At 41.4% G+C, this 27016-nt stretch overlaps 1 protein-coding gene across 1 annotated transcript in view; it reads right to left on the bottom strand.

Annotated features, from left to right (window-relative positions):
- Window positions 1–4701: 4701 nt before the first annotated feature.
- The window catches only part of KIF5C (kinesin family member 5C), an 86640-nt gene continuing 64325 nt past the window's right edge, over window positions 4702–27016 (bottom strand). The window contains 11 exon segments of the mRNA XM_050899854.1: window positions 4702–6236; window positions 12147–12260; window positions 13259–13475; window positions 15879–15983; window positions 16768–16839; window positions 19079–19139; window positions 19787–19888; window positions 20710–20819; window positions 22217–22293; window positions 23419–23536; window positions 26008–26196. Coding sequence (XP_050755811.1) covers window positions 12154–12260; window positions 13259–13475; window positions 15879–15983; window positions 16768–16839; window positions 19079–19139; window positions 19787–19888; window positions 20710–20819; window positions 22217–22293; window positions 23419–23536; window positions 26008–26196 — 1158 coding nt within the window. The 3' untranslated portion in view covers window positions 4702–6236; window positions 12147–12153.

Genomic DNA, 27016 nt, shown 5'->3' with positions numbered 1-27016 from the left:
GCGGGGAGAGGGGAACTCACCCACCCTCTGTGCCGGCGGTCCCCGGGGGCGGCGCGGTCTCGGCGTGAGGCGGCGGCCGGTCCGGGACACCGGTAGCAGCGCCCCTGGCTCCGCGGGAGGCGGGCGGTGCTGGCTGCCCGGCGGAGGTGGGGCCGGGGCGGGGAGCGAGCGGCTCGGACACCCCCGCGCCCGCCCCCCCTCCGCCCCGGGCGGCGCCGCGGAGCCCCGGCGGGCAGGCGGGTGGGCTTCCCCCCCCGCGGCGGGTCGCGGGGCCGAGGCGGCCCTACCCGGAGCAGCGGCCGCCCCCGACACCTGAGGGGAGGGCGGCGCTCCCGCCTTCCGCAGAAGGAGCTCCTGGCTTCGCGGGGCTGCGCAGCGGGGAGCTCAGCCCGGCGGGGTGCGGCGGCTGCGGGGGTCACGGCGGGGAAAACGCGGGCCTTGGCCACCCCTCGCCCTTTCAGCCACACGGTAAAGCAAGTAGTGAAGGTGGTGTGTTACAGGGCGCTTGGTTGTAAGGCAGGAGTTTTCAAATGAGGTGTACAGTCAGCCGAGGAACTCGGTCTACGCGTTCCTCGCTGTGAATCAGCTTCACGGTGCTTAAGATGTTGGGCACCTGCACTGAGGAGGTGGTAAATGGCAAAGCGCTGTTTTCAAGCGAATGCAGCGCTTGCGAAGGAAGCCTGACAATCCAGGAGCCTGCAGGAGTAAGATGTGCTGCCAGCGTTATCCCGAGGAACAGACTTGGCGTTCAGCAGTTCCTGCGATCACCCTGACCCGCTGGGACTTTGCAGATGCCTCCTCGGCGTCGAGATCGACGCTGAAACGCCTCTGCCACAGGACTGGCTGATGGGGCGAGGTGTCAGTCTGACTCAAGTATCAGAAACATGTAAAGTTTGCCCTGATAAAGTATGCCCACCGGGTATCTTAAGCCAAGACTATTGAAGGTCCTCGTTTTAGGATAAATACAGTCTCCATTGAGTTCAGCTTTGCCGGAAGATAAATTTGAAGTATTTAAGTTTTAGCAAAAAAGTATTTTCATCACTAGCGATAGATACGCAGTGACTTTTTCTAGGGATGCAAACCCCTATCCTTTGTTTTTCACTGTACTCTTGTGTAAGCCGAATCTTGGAAATGGATACAATAATGTGTTGTTTTGATAGAGTTAATTAACTGATGCAATCCCACATTCTGAAAATGAAATTGGAGGGATACACTTGCAAACAGTCTGCTCTATAATTGAGTTCATCCCCCAGGCACAAGCTTTATCTAAGAGATCTTAAAGGGTGCATCTTTTTGACTCATGGAGAAAGGTCTGTGGCGTGGCACCGTACAGCATTTGCCTCCCTCGGCAGGACTAGTGGGGAATGCTTGGGACTCCCCGGCTGCTCTCCCTAAATCAAATTGGAAAGCCTCTTCCTCCCCGCTGGAGCCAAAGCTCTTCGTCCCACAGGCGGCAGCAGCTTCTCGCACAGCGTGAGGAAGAAGTGCCTCCTCCGCACCGTAAGTAGCACGATCAAAAGTTCATTCTGATTTAGAAATAATTGACTCCAAATTTTAACAGACTAATTTCTAAGTCTGCAAGGCCAGTGGTCTGTCCTACTAAACATACGGCGTTAATCAGCACGGTTATATTAGTACATCTATGTAGTTAGTGCATCTAAACGCGTAGTTGCTCGGTGGCATTTACCTAGCTCCTACAGAGCTGTACTTGCCACGCTGACCATCGGTCACCATCGGCCGCCCATCGCCAGCCAGAATGCTGATAGAGCCTGGCTGTAAGTGGCTTCCTATGCTTCTGGGTTCCTAGCAGGCCTCAAGCGAGAGCAGCACGAGCGTACGTAAGGATGCAAACCTACAGAATCCTCATTAGGTATCAACTCGGCAGCAAAAATAGAGCAATCCATTTCTACAGAAATTCTGGAGTGCCAGAAATTTGCATTGCTGAGTAGAAAATTGAGAAATGCTCAGAGTAACAATTACTGAAAATAAGCAGTTTATAAAGCTCCCGAGTATGACTTCAGGGAGGTGGCAAGGACGCAGGAACTTTTACTCCATTACACTGTGTATGAAGTGAGTGTAACATTCCTATAAAAATGGAAATGCATGCAGAGGGTAAGTGGAAGAGTCTCCCTGTCATCCTCCAGGCTACTGAAAAAGAGTAGGAAGAAGGAATATTTCCATGGACAGGTAGTAGAGCAGGTGCAATTATTTATCAAAAACCAAAAAATAATCCCGTGTTCATCTCCCAGCGAGTCATCCGAGCCTTCTAATTACTGTCTACAGATTTGGAGGAAAAGCTAAAATCCAGACAGTGCCCTCAGATGTGGACTCCAGCACGCTCTCAAGCGCGGTTCCATTGAACGGCTCGCTCCTACGCGTCATGAGCACGGGCAGAGCGCCCCTGTAACAGAGATGCTGGACATAACGCGTCACACAACATGCACACCGCAAAGCTTAGTTCAATTTTATTTTCCACTGTAACGGTTTTCGAATGATACATCATGCAGTCTGCCAGTGTATCCATCCATCTCTGATAGAATTTTAGAACGAAGATAAAAGACTTATCTCCACGGGATGGGGGAAGGAGGGTTCAGGTCTGCTATCAAGAGTTTAATACATTTCAGCATCGTTTGATGCAATGGCAAAAAATTTCCCCTTGTTACCAGCAAAACGTGTCCACAATTTATTTTTTCCTAAATTGAACACTACTGTAAAGATACATAGAGCCCAGAGAATACACATCTGCAGTACACGTTACACACTTTACAAACTAGACATGTATAATTCTACAGAATGCCTCAACCCCCGTGGTTCTCCCACAACGAAAAGTGTTTCAATGGACAAGATTGTGAGAGCGAGAGAGGAACGGGCGGAGCTGTGTTCCATCCTGCACAGCGGATGTTCTCCAGTGCACGTCGCAGTTCGTACAGGCACAGTGAAGACGAAAACCAAAGCAAGGGTAGATTAAAGATTATCCTGCCGATTTATTTTTCGATTCCTTCCATTTCCAATTGAGATGTACTTCATTCACGTTTACACAAAGTCTTTCTCCTCCAATAAGGGAAATTTGATTAGGCCTTTTCCTTTTGGACCTGCATGACCATTTGGTTTAAATACCCATTTATTCAAACGAAACAATGTTCAGCTTACAAGTCTTTGTTTCATATGTTTCCAAGCCTTATTTATCAAAATTTCAGGCAAATGTGCATCTTAGTCCATTAGGCTTTATAAAACAAAATTTAAAAGTCACTCAAAGTTCTGTAGGCAGAAATTACCGTAGTAAAGGTTTTTTTGTGACTTATTTTTCAGTTTTCAATATATTCAGGATAATCCGCTCTCACCCTTGTTGAGTTAAATACAAACTTAAAAACGCATCAGCCAAGATCTTTCCAGGTTTAAAACTTTCCTTGCTTTTGAGAAAACAAGTCGATGAAACGTGAACTCAAGGACAAACACAAGATATTTGAACATATCATTAAGAGAAGCTCAAGTGAGCAGAAAATACTTTTTAATTACTAGCAAAAAGAACAATATGCACTTTAGTTCCATCTGAAGTACGTTTTCCATTTGTGAACGTTATTTCCACCAAAATTTGTCCCATGCATGACATTTTAGACGTGAAATTTAATTTGCGCTATACAAACCACAACTTTAAAATTAGCCTAGAATAAATATAACACAACATTCAAAGAGCAAAGAAAGGAAGATAGCATCAAGTAGTGGAAATAGCAGGAGACAGGTTTTGATCTCTGCAGAGCAGCTGTGTGGTTTTCATTTCTATATATAAAATGTGTAAGACTTAAAAATGGTACAAAAGTTGAATATACAATACGCAATACAAACTTAAGTCGCCTAATTAAAATAGGCTTACAAAACAAGAATCTATATATAAGCAGAGTAAGTTCAATTGACAATTAATAATTTCCAATCGAGTAAATATCTTCTGTATTTCTTTTTGAGAATTTTGGCCTAAGGCATCTTTGCAGCATTTCAGTTATCGAAAGTCCTCCTACAGTCTTGACGTAAAAGTTAACTTGGAGAAACTTGCATTATTTTAGCTAGATGAACTGACTGGCTGATCAGCACTAGCACAATTAAGAGACGTCAAAGCTAACTTATTACTCAAGCTGAAGAAAGCTCTCTAAACTGCCGTACATAACTAATGGTGATGCTGTGAGGAACTTAATACTTTTTTTTTTTTTAAGCTCATGCTGCATCTACAATATGCAATGCCTTTGAATTCGAGAGACAGAACAAAAGTTTTACTACAGTACAAAAATCTTTCACAGCAATTAAGTTTGGTATCTTTTCCAAGACAACTGTTTTAGAACCAAAACAAGAGGACCATTAGTTCATAGTAGAAATTTCAGCTCTGAACAGCTGATAAGATAGCACAGAGTAGTTCTGAATTAGTAATTTTATTAAAGATTGCATATGGCAAGTTCACAGTTCATTTTTCTGGCAGTGCACATGCACATAAAGAAAGAAAATATAAAACTTTGGAAAATACAAAATAAATTAAATACATGCAAATTTGCAACTTCATTAAATATTTTTAGCAAAATGCTCCCCAAAATAGTGCAACATTAAAAAAAAAAAACCACAATTAAATTAAGTCCAACTTACTTTGCAACAACCTAAATCATTTCAGTAGAAAAAAATATCTAAAGTCAATTCACAATCTTTCAAAATGCTCTACATTAACTAAATAGTTCTACATCTACTAACAAACATGTTCAGAAATTAAAAAAAAAAAATCCATCTCAAATTAAATAAGAGCAAATGTCTGCAAAACAAGACTAGAGGGCTATGCTCGGCCGTAACCTTCCTAGAATCCACGCTTCGTTAAGACGTAAGGTTGCATACTATGCACGTCTGAATATATCTGGAGGATATGTGTGTGTGGCACGGAAGCGGTAGGCAGGGAGGAGGAGCAGTAGCTTCTGCCTGCCAGCAGAACCTTCCCAGAACGATTCCAGTGCCCCCTTGCTGGGAAGATGGAAACTTGCTGTCTGGCACGAGAGAGAGATCCCAGAAAGGCAAGCGGTCTCATCCTTGCCTCCGTGCGCACAAGTGTACCATCCGTGGGACGACTTGCATATTGTAACTTATAAAGACATTCTCTTCCCCTTGCAATATGCTCTTCACCTCCTAACACACGTATTCCCAAATGTGGTCTGCAAAGGACAGCTCGAGTGTGCAACTCTCACCTCCTTTTGGACTCTCTCTATATAATTTTTTTAAGGTAGGGGCTGGGGTTTGGGGGATTTGTTTGTTTCTTTCTTTCTTTAAGGTCGCATCTGTTCTGGTAGGGGACTGTTCACTCCGGTATCTGAATTCCGGTGTGAACAGATCAGGGCTTGCCGAAGGCATGTGGGAAAGGGAGGGGGGGGGATGCTTGTTGGCTTTTCCAAGACAAGATTTCCACAGCATTCTGAAAGCCTTCAAAATTTCATAGAGAACAACGCTTACAAACACATGGCTAGCCATCACACTCCAGGAAAACCCACCACCGTAGGGAGAACTACAAGCAGATCAGATCTTAATTTTAAGATAGGTCACACAGATATGTAACTACCAAACTTCAAAACCTAGATCTATACTAACAGATTTCTCTGCATCCCGTTTGATCTTTACCAGGTACTGCAATAAAGGTTATTTTATACAGTCCAAAGATTTTATCAGGATATTACAAATGGTTCTTTGGGGAAATTTACTTCTGAAAATGTAAGCAGTAAAATTAAACCATATAGCAGCACATTTTCATCCCCTAAAAATATAAAATAATATGTATATTATACAGTAAATCAGTCATGACAGAGCACAATCACCTGCCTTTGATGGCACTTGGTCATTGAATAATTAATTCTTTGATGCCAGAAGTCGGGATTTACTGATGCAACAGAGGACTTCGAAAAAGCATCAATCTGAGTGTAAAAGCCCCAACCTAACCAGCGCCAAGGGGTCAAACGCAGTCAGTGAGAGATTCTGAGTGGCAGACTTCCTATCGTTACTTAGATGGTTATGTTAAATACATTGTACAAGTATCTGTAGAAGAGTTGAGCTGAACGCTTCTGTACACGTGGAGATCCTACGAAGCTCAAAATACCTGGGACCAGTGCATCGCAGATGGCTGTAGGAAGCGCAGGATGAATAGGATGTGGATCGGGTTGAAGAGGGGAAAAAAAGAAACTAGTGACTTAATGACAGTCCTTAACATGCTAAGTGGAATTGACCTGTCAAAAGAGAGCAAGAAAGGTAACGATAATTAGTGGACATTTGAGATCAGAAAGCAGATATGCAACGTGGCAAATCAACTGATACCTACACTTCACAGAAACGTGATGCACAGCAACCACAGAGCCACCTTAACCGCGATGAAACCAGAGTCACGTAAAGCACAATTTTAACAATCCATGAAATTAGAGTCTCGGTTACTAACTCTTGGAGAGGAATTTTGTCAGATCTATCTTTAAAGTTTCCAGCCCACAAGCTGCCACAGTCGTAACGAAACAATTCTCTTGATGAAATTCATTCTTTGCCACCTGTAGCATGGCGTTATGTCTTGCCTAAATACATCCTTAAACACTGTCTAAAGGTCTAATTTTTTTTCCCCCCTTTTATCTCTCTGTTCTTTTTTTGAGATTTTTCTCTCCACTGGTCGGCACTTGGATATGCTGAAGAGCAGACACGTGCATATCTTATAGAACAAGTAAGGAAAGTAACTGCAGCTGAGTTTGAAAACTTATTATAAAATGAAGGAATGAAAAAATACAAATCCAAAACAATCCTTCTGTTCTATACGTCTTGTGACAGAGAGGTGCTTTCCTGATATATAGACACATATATATAAAATATGTTTACAGAAAGATATTAAAGTATTTTATATATAATATCCTGATAATATATTATAAAAATATACTGTGTAATTTTATATAACATATATGCACATTATACAGGCATCTTTCTCACTAATTTAATAGTAATTCCATCCAGAAGCAAAGTTCAAGGCACGTTACCAAGTACAAAGGTGATTTAAGGTTGATTATAAAACATTTGAAATACAAACTTTTAAAAACTCTTGGGTTTGAATTTTTTTCCCCCCACATTTCTCATTAGCCATATGGAAAGCACCACATAAGTAACTGAATGTGCCTAGCACATTTTTAAATTAGCTAATACAAAATCAGCCTTACAAACGGAGATGTGTTTTCCTCAATTAACCATCTTCTTGTATAGTTATTTTAAAAAAATTTGTCCATATTCAAGATCAAGTTATAAAAATAAATAAATACATAAATATCGATGCATCAGTGTTTCTAAGTTTACCCTAAAATTAATGGTGGGAACTGTAGTTAGCTCCTAATTGTCACCCTTATTAGCACCTTAAAGGAAACCAGGATGGTTATTAATTTATGCATCTTATTAGCTAGATTAACTATGGTCTGGCTAGATTAAATATAGTTATTCATCTTGCTCAAGGATGGGGAGGTGCTGGGAACATACCAGAGACTTTAGGATAAGGGACATACAGAGAAGAGCCTGTTTGCGCAGCGCATTTCACAAATACAGATCCCAGTACAAGTTGCTTTAATAATTTCAGTAGGCCATGGTGGAGCGTTACCGCAATCGTTAGCATATCTTCATGTCATTCCCTTCCTTCTCTTTTGAAATGAGGTATCAGACAAGTTTGAGCAAATATTAGAAGGGCAGGATAGGCAGATAACCAGCTTCCTTCAGATTTAAAATGCGAAAGCACGCACGTCATCAACACGTCTGCTACCGGTCTGTCTGCCCAAGGTTTCCAGGTGAGCATCCCCGGTGTGCCAGCTTGCTCACAGGTCTATCGATACCCGGAGAGCATCCTCCAGCCTGCAGCTCAGTCACTGAGAAAGGTGTTGGAAAGATGGTGACAGCAAACCTAGAAGTTTGCATAGAGCACCTGAAGTGCTCTCCAACGAAGCCTCTCAAGTGTTGAATATTATCACCCATGCTTTCCCTGAGCCCCAACCTTAGCTGTCCCCGAGCTCAGGTAGTGCCCCTCTGTTCCCTGTGTGCAGGGCCAGGTTAGGTCCAAGATGGAATTACAGCAGACTCAAAGATGATCTCTGCTCCACCTGGAGAAAGTCGTTCTTAAATCATGAGCTGCAGAAGCGCAGCACCACCGTGGCTCACCTCTCCATGAGCAACCAGAGTAACAGGAGCATGTGCTCCAGACGGGGTGTAAGCGGGGGTTCTGAGCAAGTCCCTTTCATGAATTTAAAGACAGAAGTTCAAAATGAGCTGATTTGTACTAACATTGATCTGGCCACATATTTTAAGCATCAAAACCAATTCAACATAGGTTTCTAGCACTTAATGCATTTTTCCCATTATTCACTTCAATCTGGCAGTTACTAACTAGCATGCTGCAAGGGACATTCAAGTTCTCTCAGACACCACCTTTATGCTTATTTCAATTTCTAAAACTTATTATTATCATAAGTTTTCTTTAATGATTTAGAAAAAAACATATGAAACCAGACTGCATAGTGAATTTGATAATTTTGTGCAGTTTTTGGCCTAAACTTTGTGGGGCAGCATGAGAAAGAGTCAAAGGTTTGGTTTTTTTGTACCTATCTAAAGTAAAATACATACCATAGGTTTTGCTTTTTTAATTCCAGGTATTATTTGAAAAACTTTAATATTAAATTTTTTTTGAAACCTGCACTGTGTTTAGTTACATTTAGAAACTATACCCATATAGAGCTTTAAATATGACAGTATACAACTAAGCTCTGTAGTTGACCAGCATAGAAACTAATATGCAACCATCCACATGACATGATTTGCAGCTATTCACACACGGGCAGTATTGTTCTTTAAAGTTTTGTCAAAATACTTCTCTCCACAAAATTCAAAAATTTTGTAAGATTTACACTGAAGAATACACTTCAATAATTTTTATTAAAACAGAAAAGATTAAGCTGTAAGAACTGACTCAAAACCGTGCTATAGAAATAAACATTTAAAAATCCCCACGGCCATCTCCATGAAACCCTGGCATAAATTTAGCTACACGGTTGTAGCAATTCCAGCGCCACCTTCTTATAGAAATACACTGCAACCCAAACAGGACTCCTCCTGCAGCGCCTGTCCTGTTAGCTGCACCAATGTGAATTCCCTTTCTGATCGTTTCCGAAATCCAGGTTTGAGGAATGCCCCTGGTAACAAATTCATTGCGCTTGTATTTTCAAAAACGTCTGCCATGTAGACAGAGTGAGGAATTATCTCTCAGAGATTTGAAGACACTCTTTGGCCTCCTGAGTCTCCTGTTTAAGCCAGCTACCGGCAATTTGCAATCTCAGGACCACATTTCATTAATGCCCCCATTTCTTTCTCTTCCATCTGCTACTGTTATTCATCAAATGCTACGCTTTCTGGGGTAGAAATCATCTCCTTACGTCATGCACGATGCACCTAGGCAACATGGCCCAAACTGGGTGAAGTCTGACCTTCATCCTGATTAGCCTCACAGGCTTACCCAGCTCTGCAGAAGAAATTTTACCAATGAACTTTGTGAAAACAGCAAAAGCAATACTGGCCGATACTGAGGGGTAGGCTGCTGGGTTAATAAATCATAACCATTGATCAGTCTAACAGCAATAAGTGTCTATTATCTTTACTGTGAATGGTGAATGAACATAAGATAAATTGCCCCTCATCCTGGTATAAAATTTTCATTCCAGAGATAGGGTATGTTACTTGACAGCAAACATTTATATAGAAACCTCACCTTTATTTCACTGCTCTTAAATGAATATAAAAGAAAGTTCTGTTCTAATTCTAGCTGTGTAGAACTGCGCCATTCAAAAGCATGGTGTAGTTCTACAGAGCATAGAAATGTCTCAACAATGTTATGGAAATAATCTGTATAAAATTTTCCCTGCACAAGTAGTACCTTTACTAACAGTCTTACTCAGGTCCCTGGGCTTTCATCCAACAAGCTCAGAATTCAGATGACTCTGATACTCCCAAAATCATTTGGCAGCCAAATAGTTGCAATTTGCCAATAATCTTCTTAACCGAAGGACCAAAACTGATGAGAACCAACCTTCTTTAATCACTGCCCGGCCTTAGTTTACTACATCTTCAAGACATCTTTCTAGATGTGTGCAAAAAAAAAAATCTAGAACTTGACCGAGTTTAAAAACCAATTATAAAGCCTAAAATATGGCGCTCTGAAGTAGTAATCATAGAATAGAATCATAGAGAATCTTGAGTTGGAAGGGACCCAGAAGGATCATTGAGTCCAACTCCCATGACATTTCAAATTGTTGCCTTACATATACTATGTAATACATAATGCAGCCAGGCGTTAGACTCAATCTCAAGCAATAAGGAAAGTAGACCGATAAAAGCCATAAAGGAGCATTGCTGTCAATTAAGAAAAAACACACACACACGCCCTTTTAAAATGGCTTCTTTCCAACCTGTAGGGCTTCTATTTGGTTTTCAGAATTCTTTTTCTAGTTTTTTCAGAAACCATAAATCCGTAAGTTTACCCAGTTTCTTCTAAGATCTTCCATCTCCTTTTTCTCCACTCCCAGCGTCCATGAGCTCCTTTGCAATATGTTCCAAGCGTGGCCTGAATCTGCTCGTCCTCCACCGCCCTCAAATCTAAAACTCAGCATCTAAAACATTTGAGAGGTATCCTATGCCTTCTGATTGCTTTTTATTGACTTCCAAAGTCCTATCTTGTTATACACCCACCTAGTTTTAAGTGTATTTATTTTGTTAATAGCTGTTATTAATCTACAGTTGTTCACTTGACATGTGCCTATACCTAATGTGTGGCCTGTTTGAGTCTGACACTTAATTTCATAGCAGATGGTATATTAAAGGCCCACCCAGTTTAGGCAGGGAGCAGCTTTTTTTCCCACAAAGCAGCATTTGGAAATATTTTACATGCCTCTGTATCACACTCTTTTCCCTTTGCTCTTTCACAGAGGTGGGAATGCAATGAAGTAGATAGACAGAGGCTATCTAGCTTGTGAGATGGAAAAGCCAATTTCAGTTCAGAATGAACTAATGCACAAAAACACTCAGCAAAGACTTGCCCTAATTCATCCACAGCGAAAATATGTTGCTTGCAGCTACAGCGCTCATGGAAAACACAATGAACATAAACAATCTGCGCAACACAATAACAGCTTGAGTGCGACGTGATGGATGGCTTGCATGCATGCATGACAGGAAACATTCTCCAAAAAAAAGAGAATGAAAAAAGCACCCAAGAATGCTGAGTGCCTAAAGGGAACCACATACTATCAGAAGAGAGTCATAAGACAGAATTAATGCTCAAGGAGGGAAAAAAGCCAAACTTGGAGGGACAACTTAGCAGTCCACTGGCTGCTTTTCACAGCCACTCACTACCCTCCAACTCTTAGTATGCCTGTAACATAAAGTTATCATCTAAAATAATAGCAGATGTAAAATCTCTCAGAAATAACGAGTATTTAAAGAAATAAATGGGAGGGAAAGGTATATGAAGCAGTCTCATGGGAACATGCTGCTCATCTTTCCAGGATGAGATTTTTGCTTAGGAGAAACCCTCAAGCCTTTGCAATTAAAGTAAAATATTTACATTTTTTTCTGAAGAGAGCTGAATAAGAGCGCAAAGCAAAAGAAACAAAAGTAAAGTTTGCCAAATTGTGACACTCAAATTTGGCGAGCTCTGCGCTGCTGCCGCTTACGGCTGCTCTACCCCTGTCCCAGGCTGGAATATCACAACACAGAAACATAGTCATGTTACAGAAAGCAGAACATTATATTGGCAGAAGGAACCTCTAGAACTCTATCTTTACTACATGAGTTTCACACCTCTATGTGTGAATTTCAGTACAGATTTACCAGAGCATTTTAGTTTATTAAAAAAAGTTTCAAGTGGTAAGTCATTAAAATGAAAACTCTCATCAGCAGCTTGCAAAGCATTCCAACATGGCACTCCTCACTTAAATTACTAATTTTCACAGTTAAATTATAAGCAAACAACTCCTACTAAAACTAGAAAAAAAAATACTGGGGGTCTTCTAAAAGCAAGACTGAGATACAAGAAAACTGGGTGATCAGTGAAAGAACAGATGAGTAAGTAACTTTGGTCTTACTTCTCGTCTATTTGGTGTTGTGATAGTAGCTGGAGTTTGACATCCCTCCCCCTCGGATGGCATGGACAGCCGTTGGAGAAGACGCTGGGTAATGACCAGGGCGGATGGGCTTGGCTGCAGAGTAAAAGTAGGAAACCAAAGAAAGACACTTAGCTTTCACACAAGGTTTTCTACCTCACCTTCTCCTCTAGCACAAATCCCATTGTTTCCAAACCAGGAGCCGTGCTTGGCAGAGTAGTCTGTAATCTAGCTCTGCGGAACGTAGCATTCCCTTACCTCGGCCAACAACAAATACATCCATTTTCTGCTTGTGACAGTCCCGTTTAACCTCATCTCTGCAAAGATTATGGACTATCTATACACCAGAGGGAAGTCACGACCCACTTGGTGGTCAGTGATGTACTTTCTATGTCCAATTTGACTATTTACATCATTCCAGAAGATGCTGAGACAAAGCTGTCAATGGCTTTCTACAAGAGGCAGCATACAGCAGGATATATTGTGTGCTGCCTAATTCCCTCTCAGGTTTTAAGACACCAGTATGAGCATCACCATCCAAAACATTATCCTTCTACTTCAGAAATTCCAACAAATCATTTCAAAAATTGCCCTATCTTAAACACCATCTGATCATATGCACGCATTCAGATTGTGCCACAAAGACATATTAAGCATCTGAATTATACAGGAAGATTTTTGACTCCACACAGTCCAAATTAAATCACAAGGAGAAGTAATCAGGGAAAAAAAGAGGAAGGGACAAGCTCCAGAAAGGCAAGGAAAGAATGAAAGCAGAAGGAGAGTATGTGGGGGAGGAGGAAGAAAGTGAGAGACTGATTTAAAGAGACAAGTTTTCAGGTCACTAGAAGGGCACACAAGACCCATTGTGCCATTTATTTACTGAGTTAAATAGCAGAGGCTCTTTAACTTTAAGTGGGGCAGATTCTATTAAAAAGTGAAGTCTTTGAAGATTCCTGTGCAGCAGAGGAAAAGCAGACCCTGTGGTTTGCCCTGGACTGCTGCTTTCAAAGCTCCCTCTATTTAAACATGAGCAAACAGACCAACCATGAAGTATGTGAGCAACCACTAACCCCTTAGCTCCATATCCTTACCAATCTGAGCAGAGTGTGCTCTCCGTGCCATGTTTTTGGCTCTCACAGCCTCCTTAATGCGATCTACCTCCTGCTGGTACCGTTTGCGGTCTCGCATGGCGTTCTCCTTGGCCTCCTTCAGTGCGCTCTCCAGGGCCTTAACTCTCTCTGCCGTAGCTCTAAGTCGTTTTTCCAGCTTAGGAAGCTCACAACGAAGATCTGCATTATCACGTACCAACTGCAAGAAAAGAAGTTTCAAAAATATCCTGTGAGAAACTATGGGAAAGGTCCTCTTACAAGGAGACACAGAAAATAGCACTGATTCCTCTTCACACCTTGTATACTATGAATGAAACAGGTTTCTTCCAGAAATGCCTGTAAAAAGCTTATGTCAAAGCGAGATTTATTTTTAATCATGCAGTTCATTGGTCTAGCTGAGGTGTGATATTAATTTAAATTTTCCAGAAAGATCAAAGAACAAGTGAGTTTATTCCATTCAACAAAATTTCACAGATCTGATCCTGAAGGGTGAGGGCTTCAGGACAAAGCCTGCTACTGCAGGGCACTCTGCTGCCATAGCTGCTTTTCTAGACTTGAAGAGCAACTGCGGCAGAAACTCTACATTTCTTCAGAACGCAGAGATGTCCAGCATTTCTCAAATACTTGATCACCTCCTTATTTCAAAACACTAATGCTTAAATGTGCCTTACAGACAACATTGGGTATCATCAAAAATTCATCATCTCCAGTGGTTACGGCATGTTTACCTACTTGTTCCCTACTCAAGCATATGGGAAAATTGGAAACTTCAATGCCTCAAACATCGCTAAGAAATCACTTTAAGGCCTGTAGCTATAAATGTGATGATTATATGCAACTTTGAATTCATGCACTTCCTCAATTAAATACGAACCTGAGCAAGGTCTATCGCTTATCAGAATAACATCTAACTTTACATGCAACAACAGCCAAGAGAGCGGATTGATTTTTTGATAAATAAAAAACTGATGCAAACAGTTAGAAAATCTAGTACAATTTCTACTGAACAGATTATACCACTCCTAGAAGTCAACAGAAAACTGTTCTGAAGGAGTGATTCTCCCTTTTCTGGAGCGAAGGGAAGAAAGTGGTTTAACTACCACATTAGTAATACAGTAAAGCAACAGCACGTACTAACATTCACATGTTGTTTGACAATCAGAATGTTTTACACCTGCTAGTCCAGGCTCAGTGCCAGAAGAAAAACACAAACAAAGTTAAAAAAAAAAATTGTCACAATGTGCTTTTCCTGCAAGTGTTGAACCCTTGTTCCACAAAATAGTTACGAGATGAAATAAGAGCAGGATGATATCACATTCAGGTCAAGTCCAATGTCATTTTTCCCTCTAAGTTTTTTATGAGACATGGACTCCTACTTGGTTTTGAGTAAATATACGCTAATGAGAGCTATAAAAATCCATATCTGACAACCCAGCAGATGCGTGAACTGAGTGCAAAAAAGGCAAAACAGTAAAAGGAAAAACACTCCTAACATGTCCCGATTTCCACATTTAGAAACTAGGTCTTTAAACCATCTGTTCCCTGGGAATCTCAAAATGCTGAACCTTAGCGGACACTTGTCACGGTCCGGCACTGCTTGCTTTTTTGGCACTTCCACAGGAACAAATAAAGCAAATCTCAGAGAGCGCTGTGTCTCACTAACAACAGTTTCAGAAAACCGCAGTGGAGAATGTTATGTCACTACTCAAAAATGAAATCAAAAGCATCTTTACTATTTTGTGCTCCACACCTGAACAGCGGGGGACAGTTCAAAAATACTGACATCTGACAAGAGGGTGGAAGCATACTTATTGGCAGAAATAATCCAGTTTTATCTAACGAGGTGCTACCTAGATATAGACACACACCGTTGATATATACATGCTTCCAGTAAGCAGAGGGTAAGGCTCTTTCCTTGACGTATACCCAAAACACTTGTCTACTACACATCCCCTCCATCTCCCATTTGCACGGTGGGTACCTAGGGTGAAGGGCTCTCTGTAGCCCTTGTCTCTCTGAACAGCAGAATTCCAAAGGAAACGGGAACTCCATGAAACAGGGAGGAGACAGAGATGCACGTGTCCAGAAATGACCAACCTCAGCACCCCGGCGAGGCACCAGCCCTTAGGTGCACAGAAAACCTCTATTTCTTTGCTTTCATACTCACACTCAAGTTGCCTCCAAGGGTGCCACTAAGCAGCTGTAGGCCAGGAGTCAAAACTGGGGGATACACAATCCATCTAGAAACCAGCTATCAGCACACAAGGTAACAACAAACACTTTATTCTGTTTTTTATGCATTACTCCAATACAGTGACAATTAGTCTTGCCAAAACTGCTAGAGTCTATTTTCACAGAAAAAATAATTATTTAACACATTCATAAGAAGTACGGGTAGTGGGCAGAGCAGCTCTAACACCAACTCCTAATGCCAAGAATTTTAGCTGAGAACTATAGGTACCATTTCCTCAGATACTACATGCTACTTTCAAAAATTATCCTTTTAAACATAAAAAAAAATATATTTTTTTTTGGAAGGATGGAAGGAAGGAGAGAAGGACAGAGAGAAGGAAGGAGAGAAGGACGGAAGCGGAGCCCCTACCTGTTTGTGAACCTTTGTAAGCTGTTCCAGGTTGTTCTCAAGAAAGGAAATTTTCTGCTTCTGCGCAGCACTTCCACCTCCGTCGTCACTGTCAAGTTCAACGCTCTGCACAGAGAGTTCCAGCATTCAGCAAAGCCAGGCAGAAACTCAAGAGGAAGCTCAGGTCTTTTGTGAATTTAAGCTTCCCAAAGGCAGAAAAGTCTTCCAGAGCCCCAAATTAAAGAGAATTTATTTTACCTGTTCATTTGATATTTAAGAGCCACATTCCCTGCTACACAAAAAATAAATATTCTTACTGAACAATTATGGGGGGATCCTGAATAGGAAAATCAGAGATTTTAGTGGGGAAAACCCTTTTTCCCCTCTTTTTTCCACTCCTGGGAGACATTTTTATGTAATATGGGTTTTCAATCTTAAAAAAAAAAAAGAAAGTATAAAAACTCTTCCCCAAAACTACTCCAAAGGACTGAAAAGCATTGTGAAGCCTTTGAGTATTTATGCAGCTTCTGACTCTTCTTCAACAGTTAAAAAATACATTAATTTCTGCCAAATAAGAATCTTGCCAGGAAAAGGCTGACTAATCACGAGCCCATAGAAAGAAAGGGCCACAGCATTCAGTGTAGCATAAGTTAGTACAAGTTATATTGAATAATTTCTGGTACCCATTAATACCATCTTCGAGAATTTTGTAACTGAACTGAATTGGATTGGTTCATTTCGCTTAACCACCAAGACTTGTCCTTAACAAATTTGCACCAAATACTTATTACTCACTGTTATTGAAAAAGACAATATCCCATTTTGTAACAACATGCACTAAAGACTTCCAGCAAATCACAAGAATACTGCAAAAAAGATGAGACTTTGGTTTAAAAGAGTAGAGTCTTACTTTTTTAACGCGGGTGGTAAGATCTTGGACAAACAGTTTGCGTAGGTTGTGAAGAGTCTGAAGTTCTCTTGCCTGGAATCAAAATAATAATTTAAAAAAAAAGAAAAAAAAAGGCACAAACCAGTAAGACATAGTAGATACTCCGGTGTAAAAATTCTCCTCAGATTTGAGTTGATAATATGACTTTATTGTGATTTACTTATAGAGATGTACCAGCCTGTAGGTATATGCAGCTCACAGAAAGGCAGCGCCCACGCTGTTCCCCACTGAAGAGCTCTTGCGCCTCCCAAGGTGTTCACCACACCAAAGCTATTTCTGACAATGTGTTGACTCTGTCTTAGGGCGTGGGGAAACAACAGCAGAAGGCTGAAGTCTCACAAATTGGCCACGGTTACACACATCCAGCGATGTGAAAGAGCTCTGGATTCACTCTCTAGCAAACGCATTGGCCCGCTCTGAACGCTTCCTCCCAGGAACTTAAGATGTTTAAGTGCTTTTTAAGTCTTGGCAAAAATCCAGGCTTTCCCAGCTTTTTTTATATGCATCAACTTCTCAGGCTCAGCAAAATAATCACCTTACTCCAGACTGGAGGTGTGACACAAGAAGTGGCAACCCTGCACCTACTCCCAAGAGGGAAGCGCTAATCCATTTGCAGGAAAGGAAACTATGTGGATAGGCAGTTCACCCCAACCTCATACTGCACCAAAGCCATACTGAAGAGAACTGTCTTTCCAAAGTTGGTAAGAGCAACCTTAGCTTTTCCATTTTGTGCTTATCCACTCACGTACTGGAATTTAAATGAATAGCTCAATAAGCTCCACCATGACTACAAGCCTTTGAACTTGAATTTTTTATCTTTATCTCTCAAAAGAAAAAGGCAAAACCGACTAGACACCAAGAAGGAGAAGCTTCCTTCATGGGCTACTGGAAACCACACATTACAAGCACAGCCGATTTATGTATGAGTGATGTGGTACCCAGAAGAGGCACCGTGTGCCACTCTAAGTCAAACACAGCTGCAGAGCAGACACCTCCCTGAAAGCTCACATTCGGGGTGCTGCCCCAGCAGACCTCCACCCCGTAACTCCCTCCCTTGCTTTCTCACCAGCCCAGCACTGGGAAGGAGAACGAATCAAAGCAAAGGCAGCAGCTGTGGTCCCACCAAGACTGTTCTTCATCCCTTCCTTCTCAAAGTAATCATCCAAACAACACACAGTGCCCGCGGAGCCTGATGTCTCTCCATACCAACGGGCAGGGATGAGCCACCGTTTGGCCTTTGATGGCTCATGTTTTCCTGTAATTCACTATGCTTCATTTTTAATTCCTGCTGCAGTAATTATTAAAACTCTAACAAAGTGAATAAAATTTTAACGTAAGATAGTTCAAAGATGGTTATTCAAAAATTAAAAAAAACCCCCAAAACCATCTGGGTTTCTGCAAGCTGATGGTATGGTACTGCCTAACTCTCATTTCCAGCTGCCTTACTCATTCGGCATACAGGGCAAATCAAGTCTACATGCAAGCTCTACAAGTATCTGATGAGTATGGTTCGTATCAGAAAGGTTGGTTACGTCTCTCCCTTGCAGGAGTTTATTTTAACAAGGCTTATGTCTGGGGGAGCCACCAGGAGCCAAAGCTGAAAGGACCTGAATAGTTCAGCTTCAGATTTTTATACATAACGAACTCCAATGGATCCTGAGACCACTATAAGCTTAATTTTTAAAGCATCCCACAGAGGAGAAAATGCTGGTTTTGAGTTAATAACCATGTTAACACTAGCAAAAATCACTGTATGATGCTCCTAAACCAGCTATGGTTTTGACCAGCTTCTGAGATCTTTGAGAAAGCTTGCATATTTTACCGACAGATAAAAATGTAGCTTCCAACAAAACTGTGCAGCAATAGCTTCACGATTGAAGTCATCCATCATAGATTGCGTTTTTAACATTGCATGCACAATATCATATTTCTCTGTAAGCTGTTACACTGGTCAAGTTAGAGGCAGGTATGTATCACCTAATTGTAGCTACACTATTTAGTACACTAGTTATTTCAGGTGATTTGAAGGAACAAGGACAGCAGAACAGAGTACCGGTAGACTTATCAGTGATCGGTTATTCACAGGAGGCGACAATAATAGTATTTAATTTTAAATTTTAAAATTCAATTTCATGAGTTGGTGAAATGCACAAATTTAGCCTATTATGATATAAATTGGTCATTTCCTTGGGCACAGATACAAGTGTTTGGTAATACATCAGTGATGAAGACCTAGGAGAAAAAAGCTCAATAGAGTGTAATTAAGACATACCACTGTTTCCTCCAGCCCCTTAAGATCTTCTCTTGCTTGTTCCCTTTTATCATTAAGCAGTCTAGAAAGATCACAACATTAAACATAAATCAAAAATGTCGAAGTCATACAAAACAGAAGAGAATCAATCAACATTCAGTTTGAGCAGAACATCTGCAGATGTGAGCAAATCTTACATCTCTCTGCATCTGTAATTATGCTTTCGACTGTCCCAAATATGCAGCTTTCTCATATGGAATGGCTGAGCCACCATCTCCATTTTTTGTGTCCACACATGAAATTTTTATCTCTCATTTTCAGGAAAGGCTTTTACTCAGATGTCTGATTTATTACTTAAAAAAACCAAACCAAACCAAACCAAACCAAACAAACCCAAAAAACCCACCCCAAACCCCCAACTTCTTTCTTGTTTGTTTTTGCTGTGCATTAAGGAATGAAGGATTTAACGCTTGCTATGATATTACATAAAATCAGAGCTCTAAAAAAAATCTTTTTTGGCAAGTATCAAGCCCACTATTGAAAAGCCGATGATATAAGAATATGGAGTAATTGGTAATCATTTATTAGTACTGCATGTTGGCTTTGTTACTGTAATGATATTTTCGGTGTGAATACTTCTACACCAATGCCTCTCACTAGCACATTTCCTGTGGATACATTCAAAGACACTATATTCAAGGACACCAGATGAGAAAACTGTTGACTTACATGAGCTTTTCCAGTTTCATTTCTCTTTCCTGGTCCTCAATTTTTAATTTATCATAATCAGCGCTCAGTTTCTCTTGTTCCAGTTGCAGCTTCTGATTCATACTAGAATGCGAAAGAAAAAGTCAGTACAGCTCAGTCCTGAACCCCATAAACAAGGGTGGGTAAAGAAAGCAAAGCTGTAACTCTCTACTGAAAAATTCTGAAAGAAATTAAGCATAAAGAATCTGAAGAGCAATATTGAAAAACATTGGAGAATTAAGTTCAGTGGACACAAACTTTTCTCGCAATCTTAAAGGACACAAACTGTTCTCGCAATCTTTCTGTCCCGCTTCCTCATGTTTCTCATTTCCCTATTATTAGTCTTTGGCCACAAAATAAATATGAGGAAAGAATGAACACTACATCAGGATTGCCTAGATTTTATGAACACTGACAAGAAGAAGAGTACAGGAGCAAAGAACTCTGTTTTTCAAGTGCTGGAGTATCTGACTAACAGAGTTACATTGCTGTGTCAGGAAGAAATATTAAGGGTGTGAAAACAGGAAACATTCGAGTCACCCAGATGCTCAGAAAGTCTGTGGCAGAACTAGTTGCTATAAGAGGCCCTCAAAACCTTTATCTTTTAAAATCTGTTCTCCTCCAAGCTTCTCTTACCTACTGACCTGCAGGTGTGACATTATTCTTTCTTTTTCCTCTCTATAATTTTATGGACTTGTTAAATTTCCACAATAAAGAATTTGGCACTATAATCCACCTTGCAAAATAATTAGAGGGTTGGCTTGTTGCATGTAAGGACACTACTTTCTGTAAGACACCGAAATATACAGACATCAATCAAAACTAACAAAACCAACCCCAAAACATCCCTACAGCGTCACAGAACAGGACAGGAACAGAGAAAGTGAGGGAGCGAGGGAACATACTCTCTGATTTCATCGATTATTTTCTGCTTCTCTTCAATTTCATCCCTCAGCCTGGACAGCTGCTTCTGGTGGGCTTCCCTGTGACTCTCCATCTGCTGCTCCAGGGCCTTCTGCAGAGTGCCAAAACCAGAGCCATACATGGAACAGAAATCAAGTAACACACAGCTAAGCTTCCTTCTTACGTGTCAGCTAAATCAACCTATCTGTCTGGATTTGAGTGAAGCTTATCAAATCAGGTTACTTCAGGAATCTGCCTGGTATATCCTTCTGTGATTACAAACCTGTGCATCTACTCATCCAAGCATTTAATGCAGACAGTTTTTAGCAACAGATGTACACCATTTTCTACTCCTTTTCTTGCAAAAGCTACCGCATGTGAAAGCCAGGGTCTTAGCATATCAAGTGCCAAGAATGACACTGTTTTTACCAGTCCTCTATTATTTCACCTGTTTATTCACCAAGAAAATATGTGTACAGCTATACCTGTGACAGAAGTAAAACCCGAAACACCCTCCCCCTCTCTGAAAATTGTTTATCCACAGCCCTGTTATTTAAAATCTAGGATTAGATTACTACCTCAAGTAGTAAGAAAAACTCAATGCATGTCTTTAAATTGTTAATATAAGATTAGCTTCTCTTCTTCCAACTGTAAGGAATAACTGTACAACTGTTTTAATAACTTCAACTTTTTATAATGGAGGTAAAAGTTCTGCAGCTGACAAACCTCTATCACTGTCCTTGTAAAATTGTATTTTTCCTTTTCCACAATTTGCAACACCATCAGAAACACAACTCACACATTATTGCCTAACATTTCTTTGCATTCCAAAGGAAGAAGAAAATACCAGAAAACGGGATTATATTTCACCATTATTTCTAGGAGATAGTCAGAATTCTTGCCAAATTATTTGGGAAAGCAGCCTCTTTTTTATCAAATTTTTTAGTACCTAAATTATATTAACCTCAATAGCCTGATTCACTACTTAGCAAATTTACTTTCAGCAGAGTTTCACTGGCAAAAAAATCAGAGCAACATAGAGGTGAATCAATAGCATTTTTCAATCATATATAATAAAATTGTTCTCAACTATGGACGCAATATACTGGGTCTTGTATTTTGGTTCTCCGTTCGTGTGATTTGAGGAACCCAGGCATCTCCAATTCAGCAAACACAGTCCACTGAACCTCTTTACTCTTTGAAGTTGGCTCAGCTTACAAACTGGTCTCAGAAGACATGCTCACCTCAGATATTCAGACCATAACTTACTTTTTTCCATCATCTGGTCAACCACCTCAATATTAGCAAGTTCTCTAATTTCACATTGCGAAGGTCGCTCAATTACACGAGGTCAGGTTTTCTAACAGAGGCTGGCAATTCTGACAGAGGCTGGAAGTGTTTTCTAAAAGCACGCAACGTGTACAGGAAGACAAAATTACACCCTAATTATCAGCTTAACGAACGATCTCACTGAGAAATGCCCTCTAAAATTGCAGCACGCCATACTACCTTCATCTCCTCTGCGTCCTGAAGCCGGGTCAGATGCTCCTTCTCCTTATCCTTGAAACTGACTTCGTGCATTTTTTCTGTTTAAAATTGAAGACAGTTGAGAATTAACTGCACAGTTCCAGGACATGCTATGTCCAGCTATTTAAAAAAAACCACAGTTCCTGTTTTTGCAGGGGGCAGCAGGATCAGGGAGACAGCTTTGGGGGGCAGAAACAGCCATGGTTTGCAGTACCCAAGCTGTGAGCACGCTGCCCAAACCCCCTTTTCCTTTACTAACAGGCCACACTGTTTTCAGCCCACCCAGCACCTTTTCAGGCTACCCTTGTCTCCTTATAACCCTACTTATTGCAGTCCTCCTTGTCCCCTTTCACTTTCTGCTGGGAAACGGTGCCTCCAGAAGCAGGTCATTTCTTATGAGTGGGGTAGGAAGATCAGGAGATGGTATAAAAATTCTATTCTAAAAATGCAGGAGAAGTTAAAAAAAAAAAAAAAGTCTTGTCACCACCTGCTGCTCCCAGAGTCAGAGAAGATCCCTTGTGCAGAAATCCAGAATAATGTTAAGGCTACTACGTCCTGGTTTCTTTTTACAGAAACTAGGAGCTTCGCAATGCTACAAGAACTGCTTTTGATACACACTTTGCACATTAAATTAGAAGGGGAAAAAACAAAAATTCTTAAAATGAAGTCAGCTGGATCCTGCATAGGAGCTAGGAAAGACACACCTTTTACTTGACCCTAAGGGAAGCAGCTTCCTTTTGAATGGGGCAGGGCATTTGCCAGAGATACAACTGAAATTAGACAGATATCCAAGAATTTTACAGAATAGAGATTTAGCAAGATTGATTGGTGCTGTTTGGCTAAAGTATTTGTGGTTTTTTTTTTTTTTTATTTCTCACATCATTAAAGCACAAGGCGAAGCTTGTCATAAAGTTTTTGATTCTTTTAAAAAATTAAATTTCTCTGTATTTTGTGAATGGACTAGACTAAAGGGGATAATTCTGCTTTTATCTGAAGTGTAATGTACTACAAGGAAGCGCAATGCGTTAAATATTCTGAATCACAATTTTATGTCTTCACCGCAAAATACTAAGCAGACAATAGAATGTTGTAGGACTACTGTACATACGATACTTCAGCCAATACTGAATTTTCTAAGATATAGCTGGTAAAAGAAATGATGACCACAAGACCCAATGTTGTACCTTGAGCACGTAACTTGGCAAGTTCCTCATTGAGAGAGTCCTGTGACTCTTCCAGCTGCCTTCTCTTCTGCTCCATATTTTGCATGTAGTCTGTAAGGGACTTGATCTTTGCTTCATGCTTTAAAGACAAGGGGAACAGCAATGAGATGTGAGTAGCACAGCTTGTTACCTAGGAATTCAGGTACTGTCCTACATAAAGGAGGAAAAATAGAAAGCTCTCCACATCCAGAGCTGATAACTAGGAGAAAATACAGCGAAAGATCTGAGAAGGAGCTAACAGATCAAAACAGACTGCATTTTTAAAGGTCACACTTAGTAGCCCAAGACCTATACTGAACAGCGCAGGTAGTAATTCCAAAACATCACTGGAAGCTCACAAATTGGTGTTAAACAAACAGCAGCAGCTTTCTAAAACCAGCTGAACACCGGGCTTCCGAGGTGGCTTCCTGGATGCTTCAACCTGCAGAAGCTCCGATCGACTTTCCCCAGCTATCCTGATGATTTCTTTCTTGCTAACATCCTTTTGAACTAGAAGGGCTTATGTTCAAATAGAAAATAGTGAAGATCGTAGTGAAAACATCAAAACTTGAATTAAAATTTTCTAATCTGCGGATAAAATTAAGATACTGTCTGGGCATTATTACATCCTATTAATAAGGCCACTGAAGCACTTGCGCTTCACTGTTCTTAAAGTTCACCTCGGCAGAGAGGGGTTGAGACCTCTGGGTTGGTGCTACTGTAGAGATCAGACTTAGGGAGGAGTAATCCTTAGCAGGAACTAAAATAGTTCAGACCCTCCTGGCACCGAGGTCTCCCAGAAGGGAAGGGCGCACGCCCGAGTTGCATGCTTTGGGCAGTAAGTCCTCCTATAGATTCCTAAACCTGACAAGAAATTTGGCCAACTCCCAGCTCGGCTCCAAGTGTTCTGGCCCCAAAATGGAGACTCTTGGTATGGCACGCAGTGGAGATGCACCATTTTACGGATCAGCTTAACACCATAACTGTGTAGCCCTGTGATACGGCATTGCCATTAGTAGTAACAGGCCACTAGCTTTGGACTGAGTTTGCAAGGCCTCGGAACTGAAGCTTGCCAACCTTGATCTCTCCGAGCTCTTCCTGACCTGCCTTGCAGCTTTTCTTATCTTTTCTTTTACTTGGTGGCTTTATAGATAAGGCGCATTTGCCCATTAACAAGATTTTGAGCATAACAAGACCTGGCTTCTTCCCAGTTTTAAACACAGACAGGCCTCAATATGCACTTAGATGTAGAACCTCCAAAATGCCAAGGCAAGGCGATCACCTGCTTAAGAGTACTTCTGCTTGGTTTCTTCGCCATGTGAACATACAGTACTTGGATAAATCTCTCAAATCCTAAACCTCCAGTCTCTGTAAATAGGTACTGAAGACAACAGTTTGGTCATGCTTGTGACAAGCTCTGAGCGTTGAAGCTCTCTGTGATTCCAGTGTGACTACAGTGTAGGAGGACAAACACCAACCCCACAGAGGCAGCCGGGCTGCCTTCCGCTCACTCCTTCACTGGGTCAGTGGAAGCCAACACCAGGGCTGACAGAGGCTGTCCCACCGCCTGCTGCTGAGACCTTTATTCCCCACTCTGTGTTCCTGCTCCTCTCCTGCCAGCAGAAGCATGCATACAGCTACTTTGTGAGTCAAGCCTTAATCTCCTTTACTAATGCAAGTTCCCAAGGAAAGGGAGCAGCACAGGTTGGCAGGATGACTCCCTTCAGTGGCCATGCCAGCCCAGGGCCTACTTTAAGACAGGATGAAAAGTATAGTTTTTACTTAACATTTTTGGACAGCCGATACCCTCAGGACTCCAGCCTCCCTGTAATACTAAGAAACAGTACTGGAAGCATGCTTCCAGCTACAGCTTTATTAAGTAGGACTTAATAAAGACATTCTGCTGCAGGACAAGAGGCCATCCTTGGCTCCAGGTTTTCTCAGACTAACTGGTAGCAAATGAAATACAGTAAACTGTATCGTCTCCTCCTCTTCACATGTCCACTTCAAAGCACTTGAGCATGTCAAAGCAGTTAGCCCCCTCTCCTGCGGTAGGCTGCAGCAAGCATCACTGCTTGTAACTGCCACCCACTGTGAAGCCCTCCTACCGTCTGGGTTTCTATCTTATATAGTAATGTTTTCCACAATGTATTATTTTATATATTGCTGCCTAGTTATCTTGGTAGCATACTAACAGACCAGATACAGGGGGGCTCTCTGAATGTTTTGCTAGTGAACCACACAATCACTGCTTCCTTTCTCAGGATGCTTTTAAAGTGAAGGTACAAGATACAAATTCATGCTGAGGATATCACTCCAAGAAGGATTTTCAGTATTATGCCATAGAACATATTCTGAGATCTACAGCAGGACACGATCTTGCCACAGAATGTGCTGAAAAACGTTGAGAGGGAGGAATGGGAGAAGAGAGAAAAAACAACAAAACAGACAAGAGAAACACCACTCCGCTCCCGTCTCGTTTCTCGCTCCTAGCACACACATGTCACGAGGAGGGAGGCTGAGAAAGTCATCACACTCTGCTGCAAAGGGACAAGGAAGGAACAAACGTACTTGTGAAATGAGGAGCTGGCAAGCTGCAAGCTCCCTCTCGCTGGCGTTCATCTTCCTGTTGGAGTCTATCTGGGCGCTCTCCAACTGCTTGCTACGGTTCACCAGAGACTTCACCTCAGACTTCATCTTGCTGATGTAAAGCCGTGCCATGGTGAACTCCTCCTCAATCACCCCATTCACATCTGCTAACTAAACACATAGAAGATTGCAATCTTGAAGGTGTGGTTCTTACAGGTAAGTCAACGCAAAGCAGTCTTCCTGCTGTGAAACTCTTGTCTAGAGCTAGGAAGCATCTGTGAAAGCACAGCAGACCTCAAGGAGTACCCACAGACCTTCAGGTCACCCTTAAACATGCTATACCACTCTGTTTCTTACAGTCTTCACTGATAAGCCTCAAAAGTGAGAAATTAAGGCTTGCGCTCACAGTGTGCTTCATCAGTTTAGTAGTTCAACATCTAAAGTAATCAAGCCTGCCATCATGGCAAGAGCATATTTTGGAGAAACCTTCCTGTGTCACCAGCACAGGAAATTTTCCTTCTTTCAAACTGCTAAAAGCTGAGGAGCATTTTCAAAGTACTCCTTTTAAGTCTCCTCTTGAAAGACTGTGCTTCTTCAATAAGGAGCTCTAAGACAGACATGGGTCTGGAAATCTCACCTGGCAAGAGAAAAGTAATCACTCTCTCCTCTAAATATTAGTATCATTCTATTTATACATCATTTCCTTCCCTGGTTTAATGTGGTGCCTTTTATTTGTATGTCTTTCTCTTCATGATTTTTCTTCAACTACTTAATTCATGCAACCCACTGATGAGCTGTGAAGGTTCTCCTTGAGCGAGCATATGGCTACCAACTTCATCTGCTTTTCGCCTCTTTCCCAGCACCGCCAAGGGGAAGGTAACATGCGCTGTATCTCCTCCCAACAGCCTAAAAAACGTGACTGCTTCCAAAACTCTCAGTCTGGCTTGAAATTAGACACACTTTGAGAAGAAGCTAATTGCCAACAAATTGG

Source organism: Gymnogyps californianus, chromosome 7, assembly GCF_018139145.2.
Source record: "Gymnogyps californianus isolate 813 chromosome 7, ASM1813914v2, whole genome shotgun sequence".
Taxonomy (NCBI): domain Eukaryota; kingdom Metazoa; phylum Chordata; class Aves; order Accipitriformes; family Cathartidae; genus Gymnogyps; species Gymnogyps californianus.
This window is presented reverse-complemented; position numbering and strand designations above follow the sequence as displayed.